Here is a 25957-nt window from a genome sequence, read left to right on the forward strand (position 1 = left end):
CCAAGAGCAACTACGAGTAACATTTTTGAGGAACTGCAGCCTAGAGAGGAACGTCCTGGGAGAAAGCCATTTTGAAACCAGACCTTTGGAGCAGATGCCAGCCACGTGACTTCCCAGCTAACAGAGGTTTTCCGGGCATCATTGGCCATCCTTCAGTGAAGGTAACTGATTGCTGATGTGTTACCTTGGACACTTTATGGCCTTAAGACTGTAACTGTGTAACCAAATAAACCCCCTTTTGTAAAAGCCAGTCCATCTCTGGTGTTTTGCATTCTGGCAGCATTAGCAAACTAGAACACATGGTGAGGTGCATAATTATTATTGTTATTTCTTTTTGGTAGGTTGCCCCTTTTATTAATATATAAGCCCTTTTTTTGTTTCACATAACCATTTTGTATTTTAGGTCTATTTTGTCCAATATTAATATAGCTACCCGAGCTCTTTTTTGAATACTGTTTGTGTGGAGTATCTTTCTCCAACCTTTCACTTTCAGCATATTCTTGTCTTTGGGTCTAAGGTGAGTCTTATGGACAGCATAGAATTGGATCATATATATATATATATTAATCCTTTCTGCTAATCTGTCTTTTGACTGGGGTGTTTAATCTGTTAACATTAATTGTTATTACTGTAAAGGCAGTTCTTTCTTCAGCCATTTTGCCCTTTGGTTTTTATATGTTGTATCTTATTTTTTGTCTCTCTTTTGACCGTTTTAGCTACCCTTACTGATCATCTTCATTTCTGCACTCTATTCCAAACCTCTCTCTCTCGTTTCTTCCTTTCAGCCTGCTGAATTCCCTTTGGACTTTCTTGTAGGGCAAGTCTCTTGTTGATGAAGCCTCTCAGTTTCTGTTTATCTGTGAATGTTTTAAACGACTGTATTTTTTCCCTCATATTTTTTTATTGTAGAATATAACATATATATGTATATAAAAGTGATAACTTTCCAAGTGCAATTTAACAAGTAGTTAGCAAATTTCAAAGAATATTATAGGTTATAATTCTGCAGTTTTCAGTTACTTCCTTATGAAATATAACATATATACAAAAAGGTAATATCTTTCAAAGTATGATTTAACAAGTAGATATATAGGAAATTTCCAAAGTTATTATGAGTTATAGTACCATAGTTTCAGTTATTTCCTTATTGTGAAATATAACATATATATAAAAAGGTATGGCTTTCAAAGTGCAATTTAACAAGTAGCTATAGAACTAATTTCAAAAATGTTAGGGGTTACAGTTCCACCATTTCAATTCTTTCCTTCTATCTATTCTGATACCCTAGCAACTAGCTGTCCCTTCCCCTAGTTTAATCACTTTCATGATCTTCAGGGATGTCTAAGCAGTGACTACCCAAACCTATTCATGTTGAAAAGTAAACTCCCTCATTTTTGAAGGACAGTTTTGCTGGATAAATAATTGTTGGCTGGCAGTTTTTCTCTTTCAGTTACTTATATATATTGTACCACTGCCTTCTCATTACCATGGTTTCTGATGAGAAATCGGCATTCAGATCACATTGCACTTCCCTTGGTATGTGATGAATGGCTCTTCTGTTATTATCTCTCATTATCTTTGGCATTTGCCATTCTGATAAGTATGTGTCTTGGAGTAGGTTTATTGAGATTTTATTTTCGATTTAGAGTATGTTCTTCTTAGATGTGTATATTTATGTCTTTCGTAAGATTTGGGAAATTTTCAGCCATTATTTGCTCAAATATTCTCTCTGCCCCATTTCCCTTGTCTTCTCCTTCTGGTATACCCATGACACATATGTTTGTGTGCTTCATGCTGTCATTTAGATCTCTGAGACCCTGCTCAAGTTTTTTTTTTCCATTCTTTGTTCTTCTGTCTGTAAGGTTTCAATTATCCTGTATTCTGGTTCTCTGATTATTTTTTCTCCCTGTTCAGATATGCTGTTTTTAATGTTGCTATTGTATTTTTAGTTTCTTCTATTGAACCTATCATCCCCATAATATCTGTTATTTTTCTATTTATACTGTCAAATTCTTTATGCTCACCTAGTGTCTTCTTAATATTCTTTATTTCTTTAGCCATATTTTCCTTCATATCCCTGAATTGATTTAGGAAATTTGTTTCAACATCTTTGATTAGTTGTTCCAAATTCTGTGTCTCTGCCACAGTTTTAAATTGTTCCTTAACTGGCCCATATCTTCCTGTTTCTTATTATGGCTAGTAATTTTCCGCTGATGTCTGGGCATCTGATTATTTGAAGAGTTTATTCTGAAGGTCAGTTTCTCTCTTTTGCCTAGAGTTTTGTAGTAGGTTGGTGTGCTGGTTTGGATGTATTATATCCCCCAAAATGCCGTGTTCTTTGATGCAATATATTTAGTCTTGATTAGGTTGGAATCTTTGGATTAGGTTGTTTCATGGAGATGTGACCCACCCTACTGTGAGTGACACCTTTGGTTAGAGTGTGACTCCTGATTGAATGTTTCCATGGAAGTATGGCCCTGCCCATTCAGCGTGGGCCTTGATTAGTTCGCTGGAGTCTTATAAAGGGGCTCACAAACAGAAGGACTTCAGAGCAGCTAAAAGTGACATTTTGGAGAGTGCTGCAGCTACGAGAGGACAAAACGCCCCAAGAGCAACACTTTGGAGAACACCATTTTGAAATGCAACCTGGGAGCAAGCGGATGTCAGCCATGTGCCTTCCAAGCTAACAAAAGGTTTTCTAGACACCAATGGCCATCCTCCAGTGAAGGTACCCAATTTTTGATACCTTACCTTGGACACTTTATGACCTTAAGACAGTAAGTTTGTAACCAAATAAACTCCCTTTATAAAAAAGCCAATCCATTTCTGATATTTTGCTTAGTGGCAGCATTAGCAAACCGGAACAGTTGGCTTTGTGTTAAGGCTCTTCTTTGACACTTTGTTCAACTTATTCTGGACCATTTGATTTGCCTGTGTTTAACTGATCATATTTTTTAGCTCTTCTTCATCTCATTCTTGCCCTGGATTTGAGGTACAGTTTTTAAGATTGCACATTTTGTACAGTTGTTTCACCCCCGGGAGAAAGCTTCCTTTCCTCTGTTCCTTCTCTGGGAATCTTGATCTGTTCTGTTTGTTTCTGATGTGCCTCTATAGTTTTCATTTCACACTTTTCATTGCTTTTAGCTACTTTTGCCTGGAGGGCAAATTCTAGGGGGTGGGTCTCCCCAGGGAGGACTTCCCAAGTCAGTATTTCCCAAGCAAACACATCAGGGACCCATGAAGGGAACACATACCTGCTCCAGAGAGACCTGGGGAGAGGGTCAGGAAAGACTCTAAAAGCCTCCTTGTTGATTCCCCAAAGCTGCATTTTCCTGGCCTGCCCAGCAGATGGCGCCCTTCAGCAAACTGTTCCTGTAGCCCTAAGGAGGCATGGTATCTTTAGACCTCCACCCTGTCTTCCCTGTTGAGGGCAGGGTTTAACAGTGGCTGTGGCTTGTTCAGGGTGGTTTGAAAGAATAGCTCAGAGCTCGGACCCAGCAATCCAAATTCACTAATCAAAAGCTGTGATCAGTGTTTGGCCGTGCGCCCTCCCCATTCTTGGGGGAAAAGATTTTTGTGTCCTTCTTTGCACAGCAGCTAGCCAGGGACTGGACCCTAAGGTGGCCTGCCTCAAGAGTGGGGGATAAGTGCTGGCATGTTCTTTAAGGAACTCAAAGTTCTTTACTGCAGTTTCTCTGCCTCTTCTGCCTGCTCTTCTCTGGATACTGTACAGTGTTCTTCTGGTTTCCGGAGCCCCATAACAGTTGTTTCATACAGTTACTGCCAGTTTTCTAGCTATATTGAAGGAGGAGTGAGCCCTGGAGCTCTCTGCTCTGCCATCTTTCCTGGACTGGCCAATGGATTTTGACAAGGGTGCCAAGTCCACTCAATAGGGAAGGACTAGTCTCCTAAAATAATGGTGCCAGGGAAACTGGATATCCACATGCAAAACAATGAAAGTGGACACCTACTTCACACCAAATATTAAAAGTAATTCAAAATGGATCAAAGACCTAAATATAAGAACCAGAAGTATAAAACTCCTAGAAGAAAACATAGAGAAATAGCTTCAGGACCTTGTAGTAGGTGATGGCTTTCTTAGATTTTACACCCAAAATATAAGCAACATAAGAAAAAATGGATAAATGGGACCTCATCAAAATTAAGAAAAAATTATGCCTCAAAGGACATTATCAGAAAGGTAAAAAGACAGCCTACCTAATGGGAGAAAATATTTGGAAACCACACATCTGATAAAGTTATAATAGCCAGAATATATGAAGAAATCCTACAAATCAACAGCAAAAGGACTCTACCCAATTAAAAAATGGGCAAAAGACTTGAATAGATATTTCTTCAAAGAAGATGTACATATGGCCAGTAAGCACACAAGAAGATGCTCAACATCATCAGCTGTTAGGGAAATGCAAACCCAAACCACAATGAGATACTGCCTCACACCCTTTACAATTGCTGCTATTGAAAAATCAAAATAACATGTGCTGAGAAGGACGTGGAGAAATAGGAACCCTGGAGCATTGTTGGTGGGAATGGGAAATGGTGCAGCTGCTGAGGGCCAGCATTTTGGTGATTCCTCAGAAATTAAGTGAAGAATTACCCTATGACCTGGCAACGCACCATTAGGTATATACCCCAAAGAATTAAAAGCAGGTAAGTTAACAGGTATTTGCACGGTGATGTTCATAGAGGCATTATTCAGAGTTGTCAAAAGATGGAAGCAATCCAAGTGTCCATTAATGGATGTATGCATAAACAAAATGTATATACAGATAAGAAATATTATTCATTCATAAAGAGGAATGAAATTCTGCCACAATATAACATGGATAAACCTTGAGTGAAATAAACCAGACACTAGTGGGACAAAGACAGTACAAATACAGTATGATCTCGCTTATATGAAAAAATTAGAATAAGCAAATTCATAGCGTCAGAAATTAGAATACTGTTTACCTGAGGACAGGGGTGGGAAATGGGGAGTTAATGCTTAATGGGTACAGGGTTGCTATTTTGGGGTGATTAAAAAGTTTTGATAATGGATGGCAATGATGGTAACACAACATTGTCAATCTATTTAACACCAGATTGAAAGTGGTTAAATGATTAATTCTAGTTGTATATGTTACCAGAATAAACAAAACATAAAACTGCATAACACGAAGAGTGAATCCTAATGTAAACTATGAACTATAATTAATAATACAATATTGTTTCCTCAGTTGTAACCAAGGCTGCATACTAATGCAAAATGATAATAGTGAAAACTGTCTTGTCTATGTGTGGGGTACTTGGGAACTCTACTTTGTGCATGATTTTTTTGTAACCCTCCAACTGCTCTAATAAAAAAAAATAATAAAAGAGTGGGACTCAAAAAATAGTTGTTTATAAGAATATGTTGTATCTGGGGCCTGGGAGTCATTGGGCAAGGATGGCAGGAGAGAAACGTGGGAGGAAGGGCGGGGCCAGGATTCTCTGCTGGGAAGTTTTCCTTTCCTCTGGTTGGTAAGTTATTTATTGTCTGGCTTAACCTCCAAATAATGCATTAAGATAGATATTTTGGAAGGATTCTTAATGTCTCAGACCCTTAATTTCTATAAAATGAAAGTAGGGAGTTCACACGGTTTACTCCATTCAGGTTTGTGAGAATAAAAGGAGCTAATTTTTGTACATAGTAGTTATTCACTAAATATATTTCTTCCTTTCCCTTCTCTTTCCTTCCCCTGAATTTTCTAAATACTGAAATGTCTGTGCTCCTCATTTGGCACTTATTGACAATTATATATCAAGTATATTTAATTTGTTTAAAGAACATTAATAATTGGGGTAGAAAAAATATCTTATGTATCCTTCAGATATTTGACCAAAATGTCACGTTGGCAATATTATGCTTTCCAACAAATTGTAAAATTATTGGAAGAATGTATTCTTCTATGTGTGTTCGGAAGTAGTATCTTCAAATAAATATGGGTAGGACTGATGGTCATTCCTTTATGAATTTGTCAGACTTTTCCTGAAACTTGGATGATAATTTAGACATACATAGAAAGAGGCATCATATTTCATGTGAAAGGGTCTTGTGGTTTAAATCACATCATTTCCTTGGGTAAATAACTCTTCCCTGCTCCAAACCAACCCCTTTGTCCAAGACATCTCTTTTTGAAACTGCAGGACACCTCCTAGTTTTTCAGGTGCATGCGCTGTGAAACATGCAACACAACGTGAGCCTATTTTGCCTAAAAACATCCTTTATTGCTATTTTAAAAATAGTCATTATGGTTTAAAACTAAATTTGTATGCTACTTTTGTTTATGAAGTTTCTCCTGAAAAAATCTTCCATATGTGAATAATTTGAATATTCCCTTTAATTTTCCTAGAGTATGGCATTAAAATGTTGGTCTAGGCAAGCTGTCAGTTATCAAATTCATTATTGTAACAAGCTGTGAATTCATGGGATAGACGTAGGAAGCCATATTATAAGATACGACAGTCTCTGATTTGTCACATATGAAAGTGAATTTCTCTTTGAAAAGCAACAGTTTAGACTTTTGGATAATCTTACTGAAGTTGGCTTGTGGATTCTTTTCCTTCGAGAGCACTTCTGGAATTGTTTGGGGGCTCAAACAATCTTCTGGTAGAAGATTATAATGCATAGTTCCAATATTAATATTTGGGAGTCAGGGTGGGGTGGTAATGAGGAAGATGCCTAAAGGTGAACTTGCAGCATATTTTACCGCGATTTCATATTAATCTTAAATTGCCAAGGGCAAATTATGTGCAAAAAGCAAGAAAATAAAAAACAGCTGTCCCTGGAAAATTTACAGCAAGTAAACTAGTTTCTCACTCTCTTTTTTAATCAGAATGGGTGTGAGGTGAGTGTGGGTGGAAACAGAGGACAGGCTTGTGTGGGAGGGAGCTGAAGAGTCTTGTGGTGTCTGCAGAAATGCAAATGCAAAACTGAAATACTAAATCCAGGCAAGTCAGGACTGAATATTTATTTTTTTCAAATAGTACTTTTATTTGTTTAAAGGGCTCTGAATAGCTATTAGCTTTCAGAAAATGAATGGTAGAGCTAAATTAAATAAATTTAGTATTAATATTAAATTTATAAATCAATCCTAGGAGATGGCGTTTCCCTGAAAGTTCCCTTTCATTTACCCCAAATCCATATTGTTTGGGGTTTGATTTCTTGTTGTCCCATGACTTTTTCTTTTTTCCAGCCTGTGGATCCTCCCTGCTTCATTGTGAGCCTTCTTTTCTCTCTGTCACTTGTGGTTTTATCCATTTCCCACCTTTTAACAGATCTCCAGAATAGGAGGACAGGAAGTGAATAGGACTTTATTAACTCATTACAAGAAATGATCTTGCTTCCCAGTATATTTGGGATTGGGGGTTGGGTAAGTACAGGAGCATGAAAATGGCATATTTTCAAGTTGTGTAGAAACATTTTTTAGAAAGAGAAAACTTGGTGAAAACCGTATTGCTGCAGAGTAGGCACGATAGGTTTTGTGTGTTTACGTCAAATTCTGATGTTGTCCATGATACTTTATTGCAACATTTCACACGCACTGTTAGCATAGTGGTGAAGATCATGAACTCATAAGCCAGTCTTATTTAGAATCTCAGTTTCGCCAGTTATTAGCTCTGCAATCATGGCAAGTTGGTTATTTAATATCTCGATGCCTTGATTTTGTCATCTGTAAAGCAGGGTAATGGTAGCGTCTCTTTCATAGGGCTACTCTAAGAATTAAAAGAGAATGTTTGGGACATTGGCAAATATTGAGCACCCAATAAAAGTGAGTTTCTTATTTAGAGATAAATCCCATTAATTGAGGAAAGTCATAAGTAGTCCCACTATTGATTCATGACTTTGGGATCACTGAGGAATTGTGTTTAGGTTTTTTGGTAGCAATTTACTTAGGGAAATAAATTGCCTAAGTTCATGTTATCTAGTAATTTTATGTGGCTCTTCTATAAAACAGTGAGCAGCAAAATGTACTGGTTTGGGTTTCGACTTCCTGCTCCTCAGTGTCTTGTGGACATTTGAACAATAAAATGGCCAGAGGGCAGTACAGAGAGGGAAGAAGCTCGGGAAGAGCACCATGGCTTTTAGATTATCTCGGGCTTTCCCTCACAAGTACCTCCCTCCAAAAATATATATATATATATATATATATATATATATATATATATATATATATAAAAATATAAATGAAGGACGGCATTGAGAGTTGCCTAGATTGGTTTAGTACCTGACTCCACAGCTGCTCTGAGGTGGAGAGGCAGATGGCAGCAGCGAGACACCATTAGTCATTTCCTAATATTATGATCTCTGCAGAGTAGGGATGAAAAGTCTTGCAAAAAGAAGCAGCCAGCTTTTGCCTTTAGTGTGAGAGTCTCTACTCTAATTTATGTAAGCAAAATTTTACCACCTTTTAACCTTGAACTGAGTGAAGAGTTTGAAAATAAGATTTATTTTTATTTAGCTGCTATCCCATCCATCCTAGCTTTCCTTAATACTTAACTATCCCAGCCATCTGTGAAGGGACTTCACTCACCTTTTGGGTATCTCCCCCAGGAAAGATTGGAGGGAAAAGTGATGGAGATGTGGTTTCTGTTCTTAAAGATTAGCCTCCATCTAGTTTGAAGAACTGGAAGACTCTGAGATAAACCCTACTTTCAAGCTCACAAGGTAGCCTGCCACAGTTTCCTGGATACTGGTAGAAGACACAAGACTCATGGATGAGACATGAAGGACCGTTTATTACTCTCAGTAGCCAGAGAATTGCATTTTGTGTTGGTACCCTGCCCCTTGTTCTAGAGGGAGACACTTTTTCCATTTTTCCAAGGCCATCAACAGATGTGCTCTTTGCTCCAGAGGAAGATACCATTTGTTTTCCAAGGCTGTTTCCTATATGAGTATCCTTGAAAAGATAGTCTGGAACAGAAGGGTCTGCTTGTAAGGACTGTATAAATGTGAGAGATATCTAAACCGTGGAGTGCATAGACAACAGAAAAATGTTTCCCAGCATCTAGTGGGGAGAGAGGAATATGGAGAAATGACTAATATCCGAGGTGGTATATAAATGACAAAGTGCCAGCCAGGAGCAAAGAGACGGTGCGAGTGCTGAGGACCGAGAGATTTATTCTAGCTCTCATGTCACTAAGACCCTCCAAGAGTAAGTGACCTTTCAGCTGTAATGTAGAGAGTGGCGATTTGGAGCTATGTACCCCAGAAAAACATCTTTTTAAACTTAGTCCATTCCCGTGGGTGTGAACCCTTTGTAAGTAGGTCCTTTGGATGAGGTTACTTCAGTTAAGGTGTGGCCCACCTTAATCAGGATGGGCCTTAATCCTATTATAGGAGTCCTTTATAAGCAGAACGAAATTCAGACAGAAGGAAAGAAAGCCATGGGAAGTAAGAAGCTGGAGGTTAATGGAACCTGGAGGAGAAGGGAGAAGGCAATAGAGGCTGCCATGCCATGTGCATTTCCACAGGGGCGCCAAGGACCAAGGATCACTGGTAGCAAGACCCAAACGCCAGTCTTCGGGAAGAAAGCATCACCTTGATGATGCCTTGATTTGGACTTCTCCTAGCCTCAAAACTGTGAGCTAATACATTCCCATTGTTTAGCCAACCCATTGCATGGTATTCGCTTTAGCAATGAGGAAACTAAAACATAGAAGGTGAGGAAAAATGTAGGGGACAAGGGCAATGGGAAAGGGTATCTAAGACAGAGGCAATAGCCTGGACAGAAGAAGTTTGAAACTATTTGTAAATGGTAGGAAAGGAAAGTGGAGAGGGGAGATTTAAGTAATACTCTCTAAATGCTCGTCTAGATTTAGTGTTCAAGCTTTTTTTTGTATCTACTTCTTTATGGAACTCTGAATCTATGAAGCAAATCCAAGAAAGATTTGCTCCCTTCGCTGAGAATCTCTGCAGCACCTCAGGAGGTCTGTTAGTGGCAGATGATAATGTCAATGTGAAGCCTGCATCTGAATATTACTTTAAATTAAAAATCCTAATACATAGCATTTTATGTTTTCATAGTATTTTTGTATTCTCTACCTCATCCAGTCTCTACATAGTTGAGCAGATGTATATTATTTTCGACTTCATTGCATATGAGGGGTCTGAGAACAAGTTGAGAGTAAACCTGCCTCAAATCACGAATTAGAAAATTGCGAAGCTGAGATTTGGATCCTGGTCTCTGATTCCAATTCAGTATTGTCCTATGGCAGTGGAAGTAAGGAGAGACGAAGAGGGTAAGTTCAGTCAATAATATAACTTAGTAATGATAGAGAAGCTGAAATCTTATGTAAGGCCCAGAGGCTGTGAGATGTTCTTTTTGCCAAGGTACACCTTTTGAGGAAAGATGGAAGGGCACATTGCCTGAGTGGTAACTAGTGCCTCTGTTAGATCCTGGCACAGGAAGACATCAGACCTCAGGGGAGACACTGGGAGTCCAAGTGTTGCTAATGAAGGGGGAAACTCTTTGTTATTCTGTAACTAATTTTAGCCCCTGTCTAGGCACTCTGCCCAGCAGCTTGGGTGGTTGTGCAAGGAATAGCAACAAGTCTTGGGGTTGACTGGTCTGACGTTAAGATGTTTTCTCTTTCCACCTTGGGCTTCAACTTGTAAATGTGGCTGGCCACACATAGTATTGGTAATATACAGTCCATTTTGACTCTAGTAGAAAAAGTAGTAGCTAATAAGCCTTTTGTATTTGAGAAAATGAGACTTAGAGTCAAGCCTGGCTTTGTCTGAAGAGCCCTGAAATGGTCAGTGCATCCAAAAAATACTGCCTTAGAGCTGGAACTAGACATTTTCCCTGTCCCTTTCACATGTGTCTCCCTTAATGCTTGAATGGAAGCAAGATCTTCCACTGTAATGGAGGTGGATGTGGCAGCCAGCCTCTGTAGGCACACTCACACTCATGTGCCAAGCTGTCAGTTTTCTGTGCTCAGACTCTGGTGAGTTTGGGTGTGGGAAAATGACATGAATGAACTCATAAGGCTGTTCCTAAAAATGCCTGCTGGGGGTGGGGGCCTGCTATTCATCATAATATCAGAAATGGATTTTTTCAGTAAGAAAGTGAAAGGAAGACCTTGTAGAAAGAGAAGTGCAGATAAGTTACCTACAGATGGTAGCTATAGGTAATGTTGTTCTATCTGCTGTCCAAATATACTCTGGGAAGAGATTGGAAATGTTATTGGTGAGCAGGTGATTTAAATCTTCCATGGGTCATTTGTACTACACCGAGCTTTGACTCTCTTCTCAACATGTGCTTTATTTTATGAAAGTGGACTGTTGATTAAATACCTTGGCTAGGGTGACTTTTATATGTATAGTGTCTAGCTGTTTTGAAGTTTAATGCTACTATTTTAAAGCTTTTAATGAGTGCTTTGATATGTGGAAGGCTCATGCAAATGCTTTACAAACATGATCTCCTTGAATTTTCAAAATAACCCCATTCCATCAACTCCATTTTTCAGATGAGGAAGCTAAGGCACAGAGAGATTGAATAACTTGCCGGGTCACACAGCCAAGAGGTGGTAGGATTGCGAGTTTGCAGGATTGTGGGAACCTTAACTTGGAATAGTTTGTATTTTAAAACTTTAATAAATTTGTGTTCTCAGGATATGCTTGCTTTGTGTGTGTGTGTAATCAAAGTCCAGAAAGGTTAAATGTTAGTATCATTTTGAGCTTCTCATCTTTGTATAGCTGGAGTTCATCATTTATCTTTTAACTGTCCTAATGCTTAGGAATTGTCTCTCGCCCTGTTCTCTGCATTATTTAATACATTGTAAGTATTAAATATAATGCATTCTTCCTGCAAAGTTTTAGAATTATGTAAATACAGTAACTGAAATTTATGATGATGAATGTTATGTCCCTTTGATGGAGCAGAGCAAATCATTCTTGATTCTCTCTACTTATGTTTGAAACTGGTTTGATCTAAATATGCATTTTTGACAGAACCTTAAAATGTTACGAATTGCACAGTATTTTGGAATAGAACCTGTTTATTTTTATGCTACGCAGCGCTGTGGATAGGAAATGTTTACTATACTTACACAGATATTGAAACATAGTTTTTATTGAGGATTAATTATAAATATAGGTAAGGAGCATATTACAAATTTCTGTGATTCACCTATGACCTGAAAGCAATTCCTGAGCCTCCTCATTGCTTTTCTTTTGAGTCATCTTTGTACCATGTCATTCTTAGCCACAGTGCTAGGTATTGTCTCACAAGTTTTTCTAATCATTTACTTATAGTGCTTTTCCCCTTTTATTTTATTTTCAAGAAATGTTCAGGGGATTAGATTAGCTAATATTTATAATGAAAAAAATATTCCCCATAGGGGAATTTGTCTTTGCAATGTGTGTGGTATACGTAAACCTAAATTTATATTTATGTGTGCACATGCATATATATGACACACATATATATCTCAATAATGAAATGTTGCAGACTTGTGATGCAGATCCTGTGCATGTGAACAAGATCATGGATGACCTTTCACCCATATTGTCAACGCATACACATGCAAATAAATGATTCAGTCAGTCCACAAATAATTAAGTACCTCATTCTGTGCCAAGCACTCTGCTAGTTACTAGATGACAGCTGAATGTATGTTAGTTTATGTCAGGGGTTTTGATCATTTATTTCTGTAGAATCAGACAGCTGCAAAATCCTTTTTAATAATTTTGTGCCAGTTAGCATCAAAACAAAAAAGTGTTTATGCTCCACTTCAAGTCCTTCTTCTTTAGTTACCTATTCTTTTTTTTTATTTTCTTTCCATATTCTCTTTACTGATTCATCCAATGATTAATTACTGATTGTCACTTTATCAATCTTTATTCAATTCACTCATTAATTTTTTTTCAATTCATTTGTTACATATATACCTTGTAGATGCTGAGGACCATGTGAAGTATTAAGAATACAGAATATCTGCTACTTAAGCAGTAAAAAAAAAAAAAAAAGCCTTTATGACCTAGATGGTCCCAAATTCTCCTTTCCTTCCTCATTTTAATTTCTGCCTTTTACTCTATGTCTTCACTTTATTCTAGCTCAGCTTAAAATATAAGTCCTCAAAAATACTTATGAAATTAACAGGAAGTTAAATGATACTTAATTTCTAGTCTGTCTTATTTATTTGCAATTCCTCCTTCCTTTCATTTTCTATTCTTCCTTTTCCGCTTTACCTTTGCTGTTTTTCTTTTAATTATCTGTGTTCTCCCTCTGCTTTCCTTACTTTAAATGCCATTTTCTGTTTTCCTCTGTTCACCATATATACTTGCCAAGATGAAAAGCTACTTTCTGTTTTCCTCTTATTCCCATTCATTTGCCAGTTGCAGCCGCTCTGGACTTTGACTCTACCTCTTTGAATTTATCAATCCCCATAACTTTTCCCCCTTTTACATCTAATTATTTTATTGTCCCAGGGCATCTTAACATCTCTTGCTTCTCCTGCCCACCAACAGAGGCCTCTGATTGCTCTCTTCTGGCAGATGCTGCCTGGAGTTAAGTGGACGCTGGACCCTGGAACCTTACTTGGGTCCTGAGAGGGAAACAACTGGGCAGAGATGGCGAAGAATCTTGACTCTCCCTCACTTCTTGGCCCTCTCTGCAATGGAGATATGGGTAGTCTCTGTGACAGCACTGCAGAAGACTGGAAGAGATGGGATAGGAAATAAGACATTGGATTTTACCTTGTTCACCATTATCAGCGGCCCATAATTTTAGTGGAGAACACTTATCCGTTTCTTTACTATCAATCAGAACCAATCTTATTTGTTAAAAGAAAAAAAAAAATAGCTTAGGGCCTTTTAACCTCTCTGACCAGATTGCAAAGTTTTGTTTTGCCAAATTGTCCATAGTTAGAAAGCATAGAGGCAGTGATAACTATATGTGATCCTTGATATCCTCAAAAAGTTATAATAATTTGGGTATTTTAAGTTTCCAGTTTATAATTGTAATGTCTGGCTTGGCCCAGACCCTGTTTATATCTATGGTTCTAAATTAATTTCTGGTCAGATCAACCTTACTATACCTATTCTGTGCTAAACTATCTTATGCAAGGCACTGTGAGGTCTATTTAAGGTTGACCTAGTCTCTTCCCAGGTAATAGTATCTCTTTGTATTTGGGGAGATAAGGCACAGGTTCACAATTCTTTTACTGGAAATTCGGAGGCTGGATTTGTTTTGGAATATAGATTTTTTTTCAATTTAAGAAGGTTAGATGGTACATACACTGTGCATTATAGAACAGCTCTAGATAGGTTTAGTGTGGAAATTACTTTTATCAATGTGAAATAGGAATATAAATGAGAAAAAATGAAGACCTAAATTACCTGATGTCACTTCAAGCATTCAGACTTTTGATTTGGGGAATTGTGGATAAGATGTGGTAGGCTTGTTCTAAAATGTAATCAAGTGTTAAATTATGAGGCCTTAATTACAGATCGTGTTCATACCAAGGGAATATCACTGTGAGCTGTTGTCAAAAGAAGTGTGATTTTATCTGGTTTTGAAGGTTTGGATGGGACTTTATCTTGTTCGCTGTTTCATCTTGGGCGGCTAGAAGAGTGCCTGGAACTTATTTGATGAGTAAATATTTGATGAATGAGTAAATTTGTGCAGAGAAAGGGAAGCGCGTTTGTGTCGGGGATAACTTCAGCCAGAACCTGTGCACAGAGGAGAGAGTGAACTTGCTTGTTTGAGGGTAAAAGTTGGTGGTCTGCTCTGATTAAATAAGGGAGTTTTTAGGCAGGTCCTTGGAATAAATATGAGTAGGTGAGGTGGGCTCCATGATGGATGGCCTTAAGTGATTGTTCAGTCTGAGGAATTTGGACTTGAGCTGATGGTTTGTTCTCTAAGTGGGGGTGGAGGGACCCTAGACAAAAGTGGCTTGAAAAATAAAAAGAAAAACATAAAGATGGTGTCCAGAATGGATTAAAGTGTGTATGTTTTTTTTAAGGGATGCCTTAATAGATGTGTGTGTGTAAAATTCAAGATGGTGTTGAAGAGATGGAGATGAGTCTGCGGTTTGAAGGAAGAGTGACAGCTACCTATTGAATTTGGAAAGTTCCAGGGAAGGAGAGAAGTAAAAGATAATTTCACAATTTTGATACTTGGTGATTAGAAAAGAAATAGTTATACCCTTGGCTAAAAGGGAAATTTGGAAGGAAAGCTGGATCGCATATTATCAATTCACTGTTATGACTTGACATAGTTGCTTTATGTTCTTCAAACATATTTATCTGATATCTTTTGTGTGAACGTGTGTGTACTAATAGATGTAAAATATGTTTGGATTCTTGTTTTATCAGTTCACATCATTTAAGAACAATGTAACAAGAAACAGAAAAATCCACAAGACTTGAGTGTATGCATTTTACATGCTATTTCCAAACTGCTTTTGTAAGAGGTTATTTAAATTATATTAAAAAAAAAGTGAAAGCTGTTGAGTAGCATTAATTCCCCCCTGCACCTTTCATTATGCATTAGCAATTAAGTCTATTTCTCTCAGGATGATGAATTTGAACTTGATGAATTATCTGATAGTAATTACCACACAGAGTGATTATTATTGCCTAAGTAACATTCTTATTTCACTTCTCCGTATATTTTGGGCACTTTTCATAGAAGCACATTTGTTTGGCTGCAGAATATGATTTGCTCTTTTGACTTCTGGCATTGAGGTCAAACTATTTTAGGTTTCTTAAGTAGAAATAGTATTGAAAAAAAATCTTCTGGTATTTAAAACTATCTGATATGCCCTTCTGGCCTCTAGGAGAAGGAAGAAACGAGGGCCTATCTTTTCTCCTTTAGCAGAATCAAATTCTTGGCAATTTCCTTTTCTTTTCTTTTTTTTTCAACTTCTGACAGGGGACTGCTTTTTTCTCCTCTTGTAATCCATTAGCATTCTCTATTAGGAAGGCGCATCTCTGCTACACTGATTCGTTAGCATTCTGAAGAGGCTTGTATAGCACTGCCAGGCTTCCCTTTTCTGGCCCTGTGAGTTCTATTGAGATAATTGAGAGAGAAAGAAAAATAGACCATTTGAGAACCTTAAAAAAATTGAGTGAAGAGGAATAAATAAAGGGCAAAAAGGAGAAAATAAGGAAAAATAAATACTCATTTTGGAAAGCAGTAATAACTTTTTTGTGTCTAATGAATTATAATTTACAGAACACATGCTAGTATCTTGTTCCTCTCTCACCATGCCATACGGGGTAGGCCACTGTCCTTGATCTCAGATGCAGCATCCAGACTCAGAGAAATTTTGTGTCTTGCCCAAGGTTTTGGAGCTAATGAGGGACAAAGCTGTGTCTCTAATCCAATTCTTTAGACCCTCTCTGGTGTTCTTTTCAACACCCTGTGCATGGAGGTGAAGAGAAAGTAAACTCTCTTGGGCAAATTCCATGGCCTTTTTGTTGTCATTGTTGCTTTGTTTTGGAAACTGGGGCGGGGAGAGGTATCAACTCCTTGTCAGCTAGTTGTGTTCTTGTTAGCTTTAACATTCTGAGTGCAGAAAATAAATGCACAGCCAGCAAGTGGCAACTCTTTACAGGAGTACAGATAGGAAGTCATGTTTTTTGGAAGTCATTTTATTATGAAAATTTTCAAACATAAAGTAGATTCAGTGGTAAAATGAACTTTCATATTCTTACCAGATTCAGCAGTTCCCAAGATCTTGCTATAGTTGATTCTTCTATTCCTTTCTCTTCAAGGAAGTCTTAGATAGGTTACTTTTACCCCTAAATTCTTCAGTGTGTATATGAGGGTTCTCTAGGGAGAAAGAACTGAGAGGAGATAATATATATGCAAATATGCATTATGTAAATATTATGAGAATTTTTATAGGAATTGACTCATACAGCTGTGGGGATAGGCAAGTCCAGATTCCATAGGGCAGTCCACAAGCAGAGAACTCTGATGAAGGTTTTCGATGAATTCCCCAGGAGAAGCTGGCCAAAGTGGAGATGGAAATTCTCTCTTCTAACTGTTGAAATCATCACTTCTCCTTTCAAGGCTGTCAACTGATGGGATGAGCCTTCTCTCGTTGAAGGCCATCCTCTCAGCCCATTGGAGATGTAATCAGCAATAGACGCAGTCAACTTTCTGAGGACTTAAATCCACAAAATATCCTCCACAGTAACAATCAGGCCAGTGCTTGCTTGACCAAACAACAAGACACCATAGCCTCGCCAAGTTGACACATGAATTTAACCATCACAGGATGCAACTTAAAAAAAAAAAAAATGCACATTTTCTAACATAACCTTAATGCCACATTCCTGATTGCCTCAAAATTGTCCTCTTACAATTGACTTGTTCAAATCAGAATCCAAACAAGGCCATTTGTTCAACATATTAAGTTATATTTGACAACAAATTTTCTCCCCAGTTTGCCTTTATTTCTTGTCTGTTGTGCTCAGGACACTTTGTTTTCATGTCTATGCAGAGAGAAGTGGCAGTGATTTGTTTCATTTTGATTTAGTTTGTGGTGATACTCATTTGAAGTTTCAGAGTGCTTCCTTGGAAAGGGTTTGTAACAACTCTTTAAAAACACCTGTTCTTAATTTTGAATGAATTTCCATGGTCTTCAGGAATCATCCAAACAGTGATTTCTTTGTACAGTATGCTCTAATCACCACCATATTATTTTTAAAAGGCTAAAAATAAAACTAAAAAAATGTCAATAGCTGGTAAACATAATAAACACAAGTTTTTATGAATCTTTACAAATTGTGTTGGTATATATTTCAGCATATCCATGAATATTACGTAACTTACTATTTATTTCATTGACATGGACTATATTATATTTTGCTCACACGAAACGTTGAAACATGAGATGATTTTCCAAACACAGCTCATGAATACAAAGCTGGTAAAACGAGTTGGTAAACACTTGTTCTGTCAAACTTTATTTTTATAGTCAACAGGAATGTTGCTAATGTGAGTTAGCAAAGATTCGGAATGTTAACTGTTCATTGACGGCTTCCAAAATATGATAGTCTTGTGTTCTGCTAACATTTTGTCTCTTCCAATAGGTATAAATGACCAAGGACTGTACAGAGTTGTGGGGGTGAGTTCAAAGGTCCAGAGACTTCTGAGTATGTTGATGGGTATGCCTCTTTTCTCATCATTTTCCATGCATTATTTGTTTATGTTTATTGACTTCACAGCTTAATATTTCATAGTCATGTGCAGATTACTTGCGAATTCCTTCTTTTTCCTACTGCATAGATCGGTTTCCTCTTGAGCAACGACAGTTGACTCAGAGAATGATCAGTGTTTGCACCAGCACACATTATCCACTGCCTCTTTGCCTGTTATGAAATGAAAGAATAAAAGAATGCAGCTCGTGGGTGAATGTCTTCCTGTGCTTGCTTCTCACAGGAAGGTAGCAGCCAGGCCTCTGTGATTTGCATGGCTTCCAAACTGTCCATCCACGGTCCTGACAGTACATTTGGTTGGACAAGACCACGGGGACTAGCTCATTTTTATGGAGCTTCCAAAACTGTCATTTGACAGCAAGGATCTGATTCTCAGGGATTCATTGGTATTCACAGAGGCTTGTTTGTAGTTTGCACCAGGCTCTTCTCCAGAACCATGCATGCTCCATCTGTGCTGATAACACAGTGTTCTTTGGCATTGCAGACTAGAGGAAGCCAGAAAGTGAATTCATTTCATTACCCCAGACATCATGTGAATGACAAAGCGCTTTTACATTACACACTGCTGTCAGTTCTGTGCCACCTGTAAGACACTCCACTTCCCTCCTTTCATCCCAAAGCAGGCTGCCTCTTGAGGAGTGATGATAACTCATCAGGCTTGTGGGCCTGTATGTCAAACCAATCTGTCATAATGACCTTGCTAAATATTAATTTATTTGATATCTCACTTTAATTAATCAATATTAACAATGCCCTCAGGTATGCTGTCAATGCATTTAAACATGTCTGCATCTTAAAGCATTGTAACAAACAGTGTTAGGAAGAATAAACCAAGATGAATAAAATCAGCTGACATACTACAGACAGGATTGGTTGTTTGGCTATATTTGAATTAAGGATTTAATAAGCAACAACTCTTTTTTTTTTTTTAGCTATTAACCACAGGAAAAATTGCCCATCATCAGTTGGAGGACCTTATTAGAATGCATTCACTTTCATGAGCTGTTTCCGTTTTCTGCCTCTCTGGTTTAACTTGGGTGTGCAAATTTGGCAGTCATATTTTCCTTTTTGCCATTAGTGGGCTCCAAATTAAATAGACTCGGGTTGCCAGTGGTTCAGTAGCAGCTGGAAGAGTTTAATGGGACTATAGCATCTGCTTTTACTTAATTTTAAAATTAGAAACACTTTTCTCATTTCCAAAATGTTGTAATAATGATTACATCTGGAAGACTGTTGGTATCAGAATGGGAGATTTTGGCTGAAAAGCAAACTTTGGCAGTACATTGGTTGCAAGGATCCTGGCATTATTTTTATCTTCTTGTTTGTGTTCAAGGAAAGTTCAGACAAGGGTATCTCTATGGTCACCCAGAGGTGTTGAGCTGTCTCAAAACTTGTTCTTAAACTCATAAAATTCTACTTGCTCTGCATCTCTGAACTCAGGTGGGACTTTCCTCTGCTCATGGGAAATGTCTCATACAGTCCTTAACTTGAAGGTGTTTTTAAGTACCCAAACATGCAAAAACGCATGACCCGGAAGACGATTTTACTTTCTGTGCACCTCAGAATAGAGAAGTCCAGGATACAAGAGTGACATCATCTCATCCAAGTTGCTGGAAAGGGAAATGCTATCGTTTTCAGTATATCATTCTGCAAAGAGGAAGGTTGAGATTTGATGTGAGGAAAAGATACTGAATTATTTCCTTGTTAAGTAATTCATTTATGAGTGCTATGCAATATAAAGTGTCTTACTCTAGAAATAATCCTAGGATGAATTTAACATGGTCAGTCACAAACTTTGGATTTTTGTTATCATCAATATAGTTCTCTTGTTTCTTTAAGGTTACCAACACGAACCTTAGTTCTTAACAAAATAGATTTATTCGCTATTTCCTAGTCAATTCAAGATTTCCTTAAGATATTTATTTTTTTTCATCCTAATTGAGTAAGTGTTCAAACTGAAATAATTTATTCCTCTTCCAAAAGCAAAAACAAACAAACAAAGGTTTAGAGCCTCTAAGTGGTCATGTATTTACTCCCCACGCATATTCTTTCTCTCCAATTTTTCCCACCTCTCTGCATTGTTTTGAAGTTATATATATAAAAGAGAAAAAAGGTTGGGTGGGTCTGCCAAAATCTTAACTTGGCTTTTTCAAAGCAATCAGTGCTATTTTTCTCTCTAAATAAGCTAGTTCTGATGATTTTGCCCATTTTGTGGTACTAGGAAGATTTTTTTTTAATTATTATTTCTCCAGGTAATATGCCCATTTTGCATTTGAATTTTTACAAAGCATATTTTATTTGTAGTGCATTTTTCTTTGATGAAATGAAAATTAATGTAATTTTTAAGTTTCTGAGGAAAAAGTTCAAGTCATTTTATCTCTCTCAATGAGAACTGCCATTTACTTAGTTCTCTAATTCTTGAGTGCTAATTATTGACTTTGGTTTTTTTTTATTATTATTACCATTTTTACATAAAATATGTTGCATTGTTTTAATGTTTTTTGTGTTTTTAAAATATTCTTGTGTAAAAGTGATGATTTCTAAAGAAAGGAGGAATGCTTAATATCTTTTGTTTTCTTCACTTATCTTTTTTTGTGGTGTCCTTTTCTCCATCAAGTTTAAAGCAGAGAAAAATGCTTCCTTCCATTTTGCCTCCCTTTATCTGCACCCCCAAACACAAAATAGTAATGGCAGTTGACCGCAGAAAGTTCTCTAAGGAGAGAAGTCAGTTGTACTTCTACCTTCTTCTCTGTGATGTTGACTGTTGTTTGCCTTCTGTCACCTTCTGCCCTGGGAGCCATGATAGCCCTCTAATCCCTTTCCAGGGGCTCCCAGCCATCCTTTCCCTGATCAAAGCTTCTTAAGTTCCTGAAAGAAAATGCCCCAAGTGAGCAGTTGCCTTTCTTTGGTTTATAGATCGTTATCCTTTCTTCCCTCTTTGCTGTATCTACCAGAGGGCACTCACAGTCTAGTACACCACTTTTTTAATAGAAACTTGGAGCAGTTAGGAAAGGGAAAGAGAAATGTCAGATCAGGTGACTTTGAGTGAGTTTCTTTTTTTTTTTTTTTAGTAATTCTAGTGACAATGTAAGATGAGTTGCAATAGCTATGGTAGATCAGAACTTACATGAATTAGAATTGTCATTTATTCTTCCTGTGTGCCCACTTTAGAAGGACAGTATTAAAGTAGGGAGGGGAAATTGTGAGAAAATGTGGTAGAAGCTTGTGTGGTCTGGTGAGTTCAGTGGTTATTTCTAATTAATTTGCAAAAAGGGCTGGATGACCATTTCTTGACATAGACCCGTAGAAAACAAGAAATAAAAATAATTTAGAAGAGTTTTACTTTAAAGATATTACCCTGCTCACTTTATTTGTAGGACAGCATAGATTGGGAGGAGAGAAAGTAAACTAACCTAGCTTGAAACAAATTCTGATTTTGGATCATGAAACTTATTTCCAGAATCCGTCCAGTTACTGTGCTTCCTCAAGTACTTTAAAATGGGGTCTGAGACAGTACTCACAGGGTGCTAGCAGCTGTATAAAACGGCAATTTGGTTAGACTGAAAGTTCCCAGTTTCAAAAAATGACCATGGGTTTTAAGTATGAAACATTTACCCATATAAAAAACCAACTATTTGTAGCTGTCCTTGTTAGTTGAGATTTTTAAAGTAATCCATGACGTGTTGTTGCTTTGTAAGAAAGGAAGCAAAATTTCTACCTTATTTATGTTAAAACATGTGTTCTGAATGAACAGTCCAAAGGCATTTTCATGTTTGAATCCCAAATAATGGAACAGATTCTCCCCAGCCCCAGTGTATCCACTGATTTTAAAGGACTGCTAGGGATGATTGAGTTATTTGAAAACAGTGAAAATTTAATAGGGGATTAGTAACATAGACTTTATGTAGTCATTAGCTTCTGATGTGACAGCTGCTTTTTATTTCATGAAGTCAGAAGGATGGCTTATTTTTCCATAAAAGGAATATGGTTCTCAAAATACAGAACGATAATTTGGGAGAAAGCTGAAAATAGAAGGTTTCCTTTAGAAACCTCTTAGATTTTAAAATGGTGATTTGGTGGTAGCAAGTTGATTGAAAATGTTATCTGACTTGTGTGTTAAAATGAGATTTAAATAATTGATTTAATGAGAGAGAGAATATTCAGTTACAGGAGTAATTGGTTGGCAAAGCCTTTAGAACAGAATTATTTAATCCTAGTTATAAAGGATTGCACATTTAATCAGGGTGCTTAATTTGATTTTTTGAATGTATCTGTGGCTTGTCTGACAAGCTCAGTAACAAATGAGTTCTGAATTGTAGGAACTGATCAAAATGTAATCAGTGTCAATTGCCATTGTTGTAGTTTATTGCATATTGCTGTCAGTCGCTGTAATCAAGAAATGTTGAAGTGCTTTAAAAAGTCTGTAGACCCTTTGAGTAATTGACTTTATATGTATCAAGTTAATAGCTGAAAAATAACCATCCCTTCCTGATTTACTTTTCAAAGAGTTTGAGAAAAGCATTGAGTTGTCATCTGCCCTTCCTCACGTCCAAGCCTGAAACTTTTTAAGTGTCTTAAAAATGTGGCAGTCCCATTTTGACAGGCTTTTCTTCTTAATGCTTTAAAAAGGAAATACTAAAAGATGTTTCCTTCTCTATATAGACAAATACACTATAAGGCAAACAGAACAAACCAATGTGAGGGAGAAATAAAAAGTCTCTTCCATGAATCTCTCATTTTCTCTTTTGTGAGGTAGGAGTAGAGAAAACTAGGGTAGTTGATAATGATTGTTTGATATCATTCATCATAACTCGTTTACTGCAGGTACCATCACTGAAAGCTTAGGCATTCTTGTTAATCAGCTATGATAATTACTGCTGCATTAATAATTTATGAAAATCTGTACACATTCTTGACTTGATTTCATCCTCTCAGTGGTTCCATGAGAACATTTACATCTTCTCCATTTTGCAGATGAAGCTGAAGCTTTGTGAGTCAGTCAAGAGGGCCTCTGAATGTTTGAAGTTTTAATTATTTATTTTTTCATTCTTGTTTGTTCATTAGATGTAAAAACATGCAATGAGGTGGACCTGGAGAATTCCGTAGATTGGGAAGTGAAGACAATAACAAGTGCCCTGAAACAGTATTTGAGGTAAGCTTTCTCTCAGTAAGAGAGGGAAGGAGTAGACTGATTAGATATCTAACAAAATACAGATGCCAACTCTGTACATAAATATATTTAATTAAACCTTATTAAAAAGGAGAGAATTTATGAGGTGTCTAATAGTGTACCTGAGAGTAAGGTAAGTATTGGATGAACATTGTTACGTAAATTGCAGCAGAACTTAGCTGACTTGAATAGACTGGGGTCTTGAAATCAATGTCTATTATAGATGTGATTTTTTAGGTATTAAACACTTTGAAACAGTGAGACAAAAGGATATTTGTTGAACCCTGTAAATCTTTTGTTTACGTTTTAGGCTAAATAATTGAGGCTATTTGATGTTAAACACGTATGATGATAATACATCAAATACAAAATTAATTGAAAAGAAGTTTATTTGAGCTTTTAAGATACACTTGCTCTGCATTTGTCATAGATTCATCACTCTTTCTTAAAAAAACAAAAGAAATCAATAAAAAGAATCAATGAGAAAAAGCTTGGGGTTAGATGAAAAACAAATATATAGAGAGTAAAAAAAGAAGCAAGTAAATGAATGAATAAAAACAAACTGTGACTGTAATTCCCATCCTGTGGTTCTGTTGGAGACTTTGATTTTTGTATGGCAAACAAATGACAGTGTCCTCCAGGATCAGTTCTTTATATAATGAGCACATATAATTCTCTTTCAGGTAAGCGTAATTTGAGTACCAATGAATGCATTAGAACTTATGTTCCATATTTCATATTTAAAAAAGATTTTACTTTTGAAAAATTTCAAATATATAAAACCAGAGAGACTAGTTTTGTGAATCCTCCTAGCCTCATTATCCTGCTTCTTCAATTCTCAACATTCTACCATTTTATTTCATCTATGTCCCTAATGACTATTTGGGGGTTAATATTTTAAAGATTTGTCAAAGTATCATATTGCTACACCCATAAATACTTGAGCATATATCTCTGAAAAGATAAGGACTTTTTTATAAAAGACAACCAAAATACAATTATTGTACCCAACAAAATTGATAGTAATTATTTAATGTCATCTCTGTCCTGTCTATGCTCAGTTTTCACTGATTTGTTCTTAAAAACACCTTTCTGAAATTTTGGTTGGTTGAATCAGGATTTAAATAATATCAACATTTTTCATTCAATGCCCTTCTGGCATTTATTTATTGATGAGCTTTGGGTCATTTTATTTGTTGATGAGCTTGGGTTATGTAGAATTTTCTACATTTTAGATAAGGCTAAATGGTGTCATTGTATCATGGTGTCATTTAACATGTTTCTCTAGCCCTCATTTTCCTGTAATAGTTAGATCTTCATTAGATTCAAGTTAGGTTCTACTTAATTCATTGACTGTTTATTACGAGAATGCATGATAGTGGTGCTGTATTCTTCATGTTGTATTCTATTAGGAGGCCTGTGTTGTCTGATGTCTCACTTTTAATGATATTTAAATTTATCCATGGGTTCAGATTCCATAACACCTATTTTAGAGTATTTTATTTAAGCAAGATTTTTTTTAACCACTGTTTTAAATTTTTTTCTTTCATTAGCTGTTAAGTACATTATTGTTATCCTCAGTTGATAAAGGGGTAAAATGAAGGCTGAATCCATGTACTTACTCTAAATAGTCAAGGATAGTGACTAACTGGTTTGGATGAGGATTATGGTAGAAATGAATCTCCCAGCCACACTTCAGGATTAGAATGTAAGCTTCCCAAGGACAGGCATTTTATTCATTGCAGTATCCCTGCATGTAGAATGGTGCCTGTCACTCAGTGTTAGAGCAGGGGTTTTCCACTGAGGATGAGTTGCTCCCTAGGGGTTATCGGGCAATGTCATGATTGGAGATGGGGTACACCTGGCATCCAGTGAGTAGATGACAGAGATTGGCTGCTGTACATCCTGCAAGGCCCAGGACAGCCCACCTCTCCACAATGAATTATCTGGTCTAAAATGCCAGTAGTGCTGATGTTGAGAAACCCTGTATGAAGGAAAAGAATGGGTGAGGCATTTAAAAGTATAGTGAATCACATAGGTTAACTTTAGCAGCAGAGGATGCTGCCACCCCACGTGTTAGCTTTAAACCCATTTTACTATTTGGTAAACTCATTCCTAGTACAGTTAAAGGGATTAATCATGGTTAACTGTTGGTGAAAGCTAAGGAAAAAAATCCAGGTCTTTTGTAGTAAAATCCAAGCTTTTTTTCTGTTCTACATGATTCTTTCCTTTTTCCTTGTTGGAAGAATTAGTTTAATAAACCAGAGAGTCTTTCTATTCAGTTCATACAATTCTTTTTCTGGTTGTTGATACTCTAAAACTCGTTCCTCATTCCCCCAGGTCTTGTCTGGCTTTTTCTGCTTTTTTCTCCCATTTCATTGCTTCATCCTATTGAATTCCACTTTCAAGCAAGCATTGCCTACAGAACAACATTATGCTATGTAATTATTGTATAACTTTCATTCCTAACAATGTACACATTCTGTCTGGATGTGATAAAGTGATTATCATAAGATGGCAGATGCCTTGGGAGATTTGAAAGTTAGGTTGCTGTTCTTTTCCCCTGT

The 25957-nt window shown here is 36.9% G+C and overlaps 1 protein-coding gene across 2 annotated transcripts in view; it reads left to right on the forward strand.

The window, feature by feature from the left end:
* ARHGAP10 (Rho GTPase activating protein 10) overlaps positions 1-25957 on the forward strand; it is a 317107-nt gene that overhangs the window by 171652 nt on the left and 119498 nt on the right. For both annotated transcript variants that reach the window (XM_037830782.1, XM_037830783.1), the window contains exons 14-15: positions 18095-18169; positions 23285-23372. In XM_037830782.1, coding sequence (XP_037686710.1) covers positions 18095-18169; positions 23285-23372 — 163 coding nt within the window. The remainder of the gene's footprint in view (positions 1-18094; positions 18170-23284; positions 23373-25957) is intronic.

The sequence above is a fragment of the Choloepus didactylus genome, chromosome 3 (assembly GCF_015220235.1).
Source record: "Choloepus didactylus isolate mChoDid1 chromosome 3, mChoDid1.pri, whole genome shotgun sequence".
Classification (NCBI taxonomy): domain Eukaryota; kingdom Metazoa; phylum Chordata; class Mammalia; order Pilosa; family Megalonychidae; genus Choloepus; species Choloepus didactylus.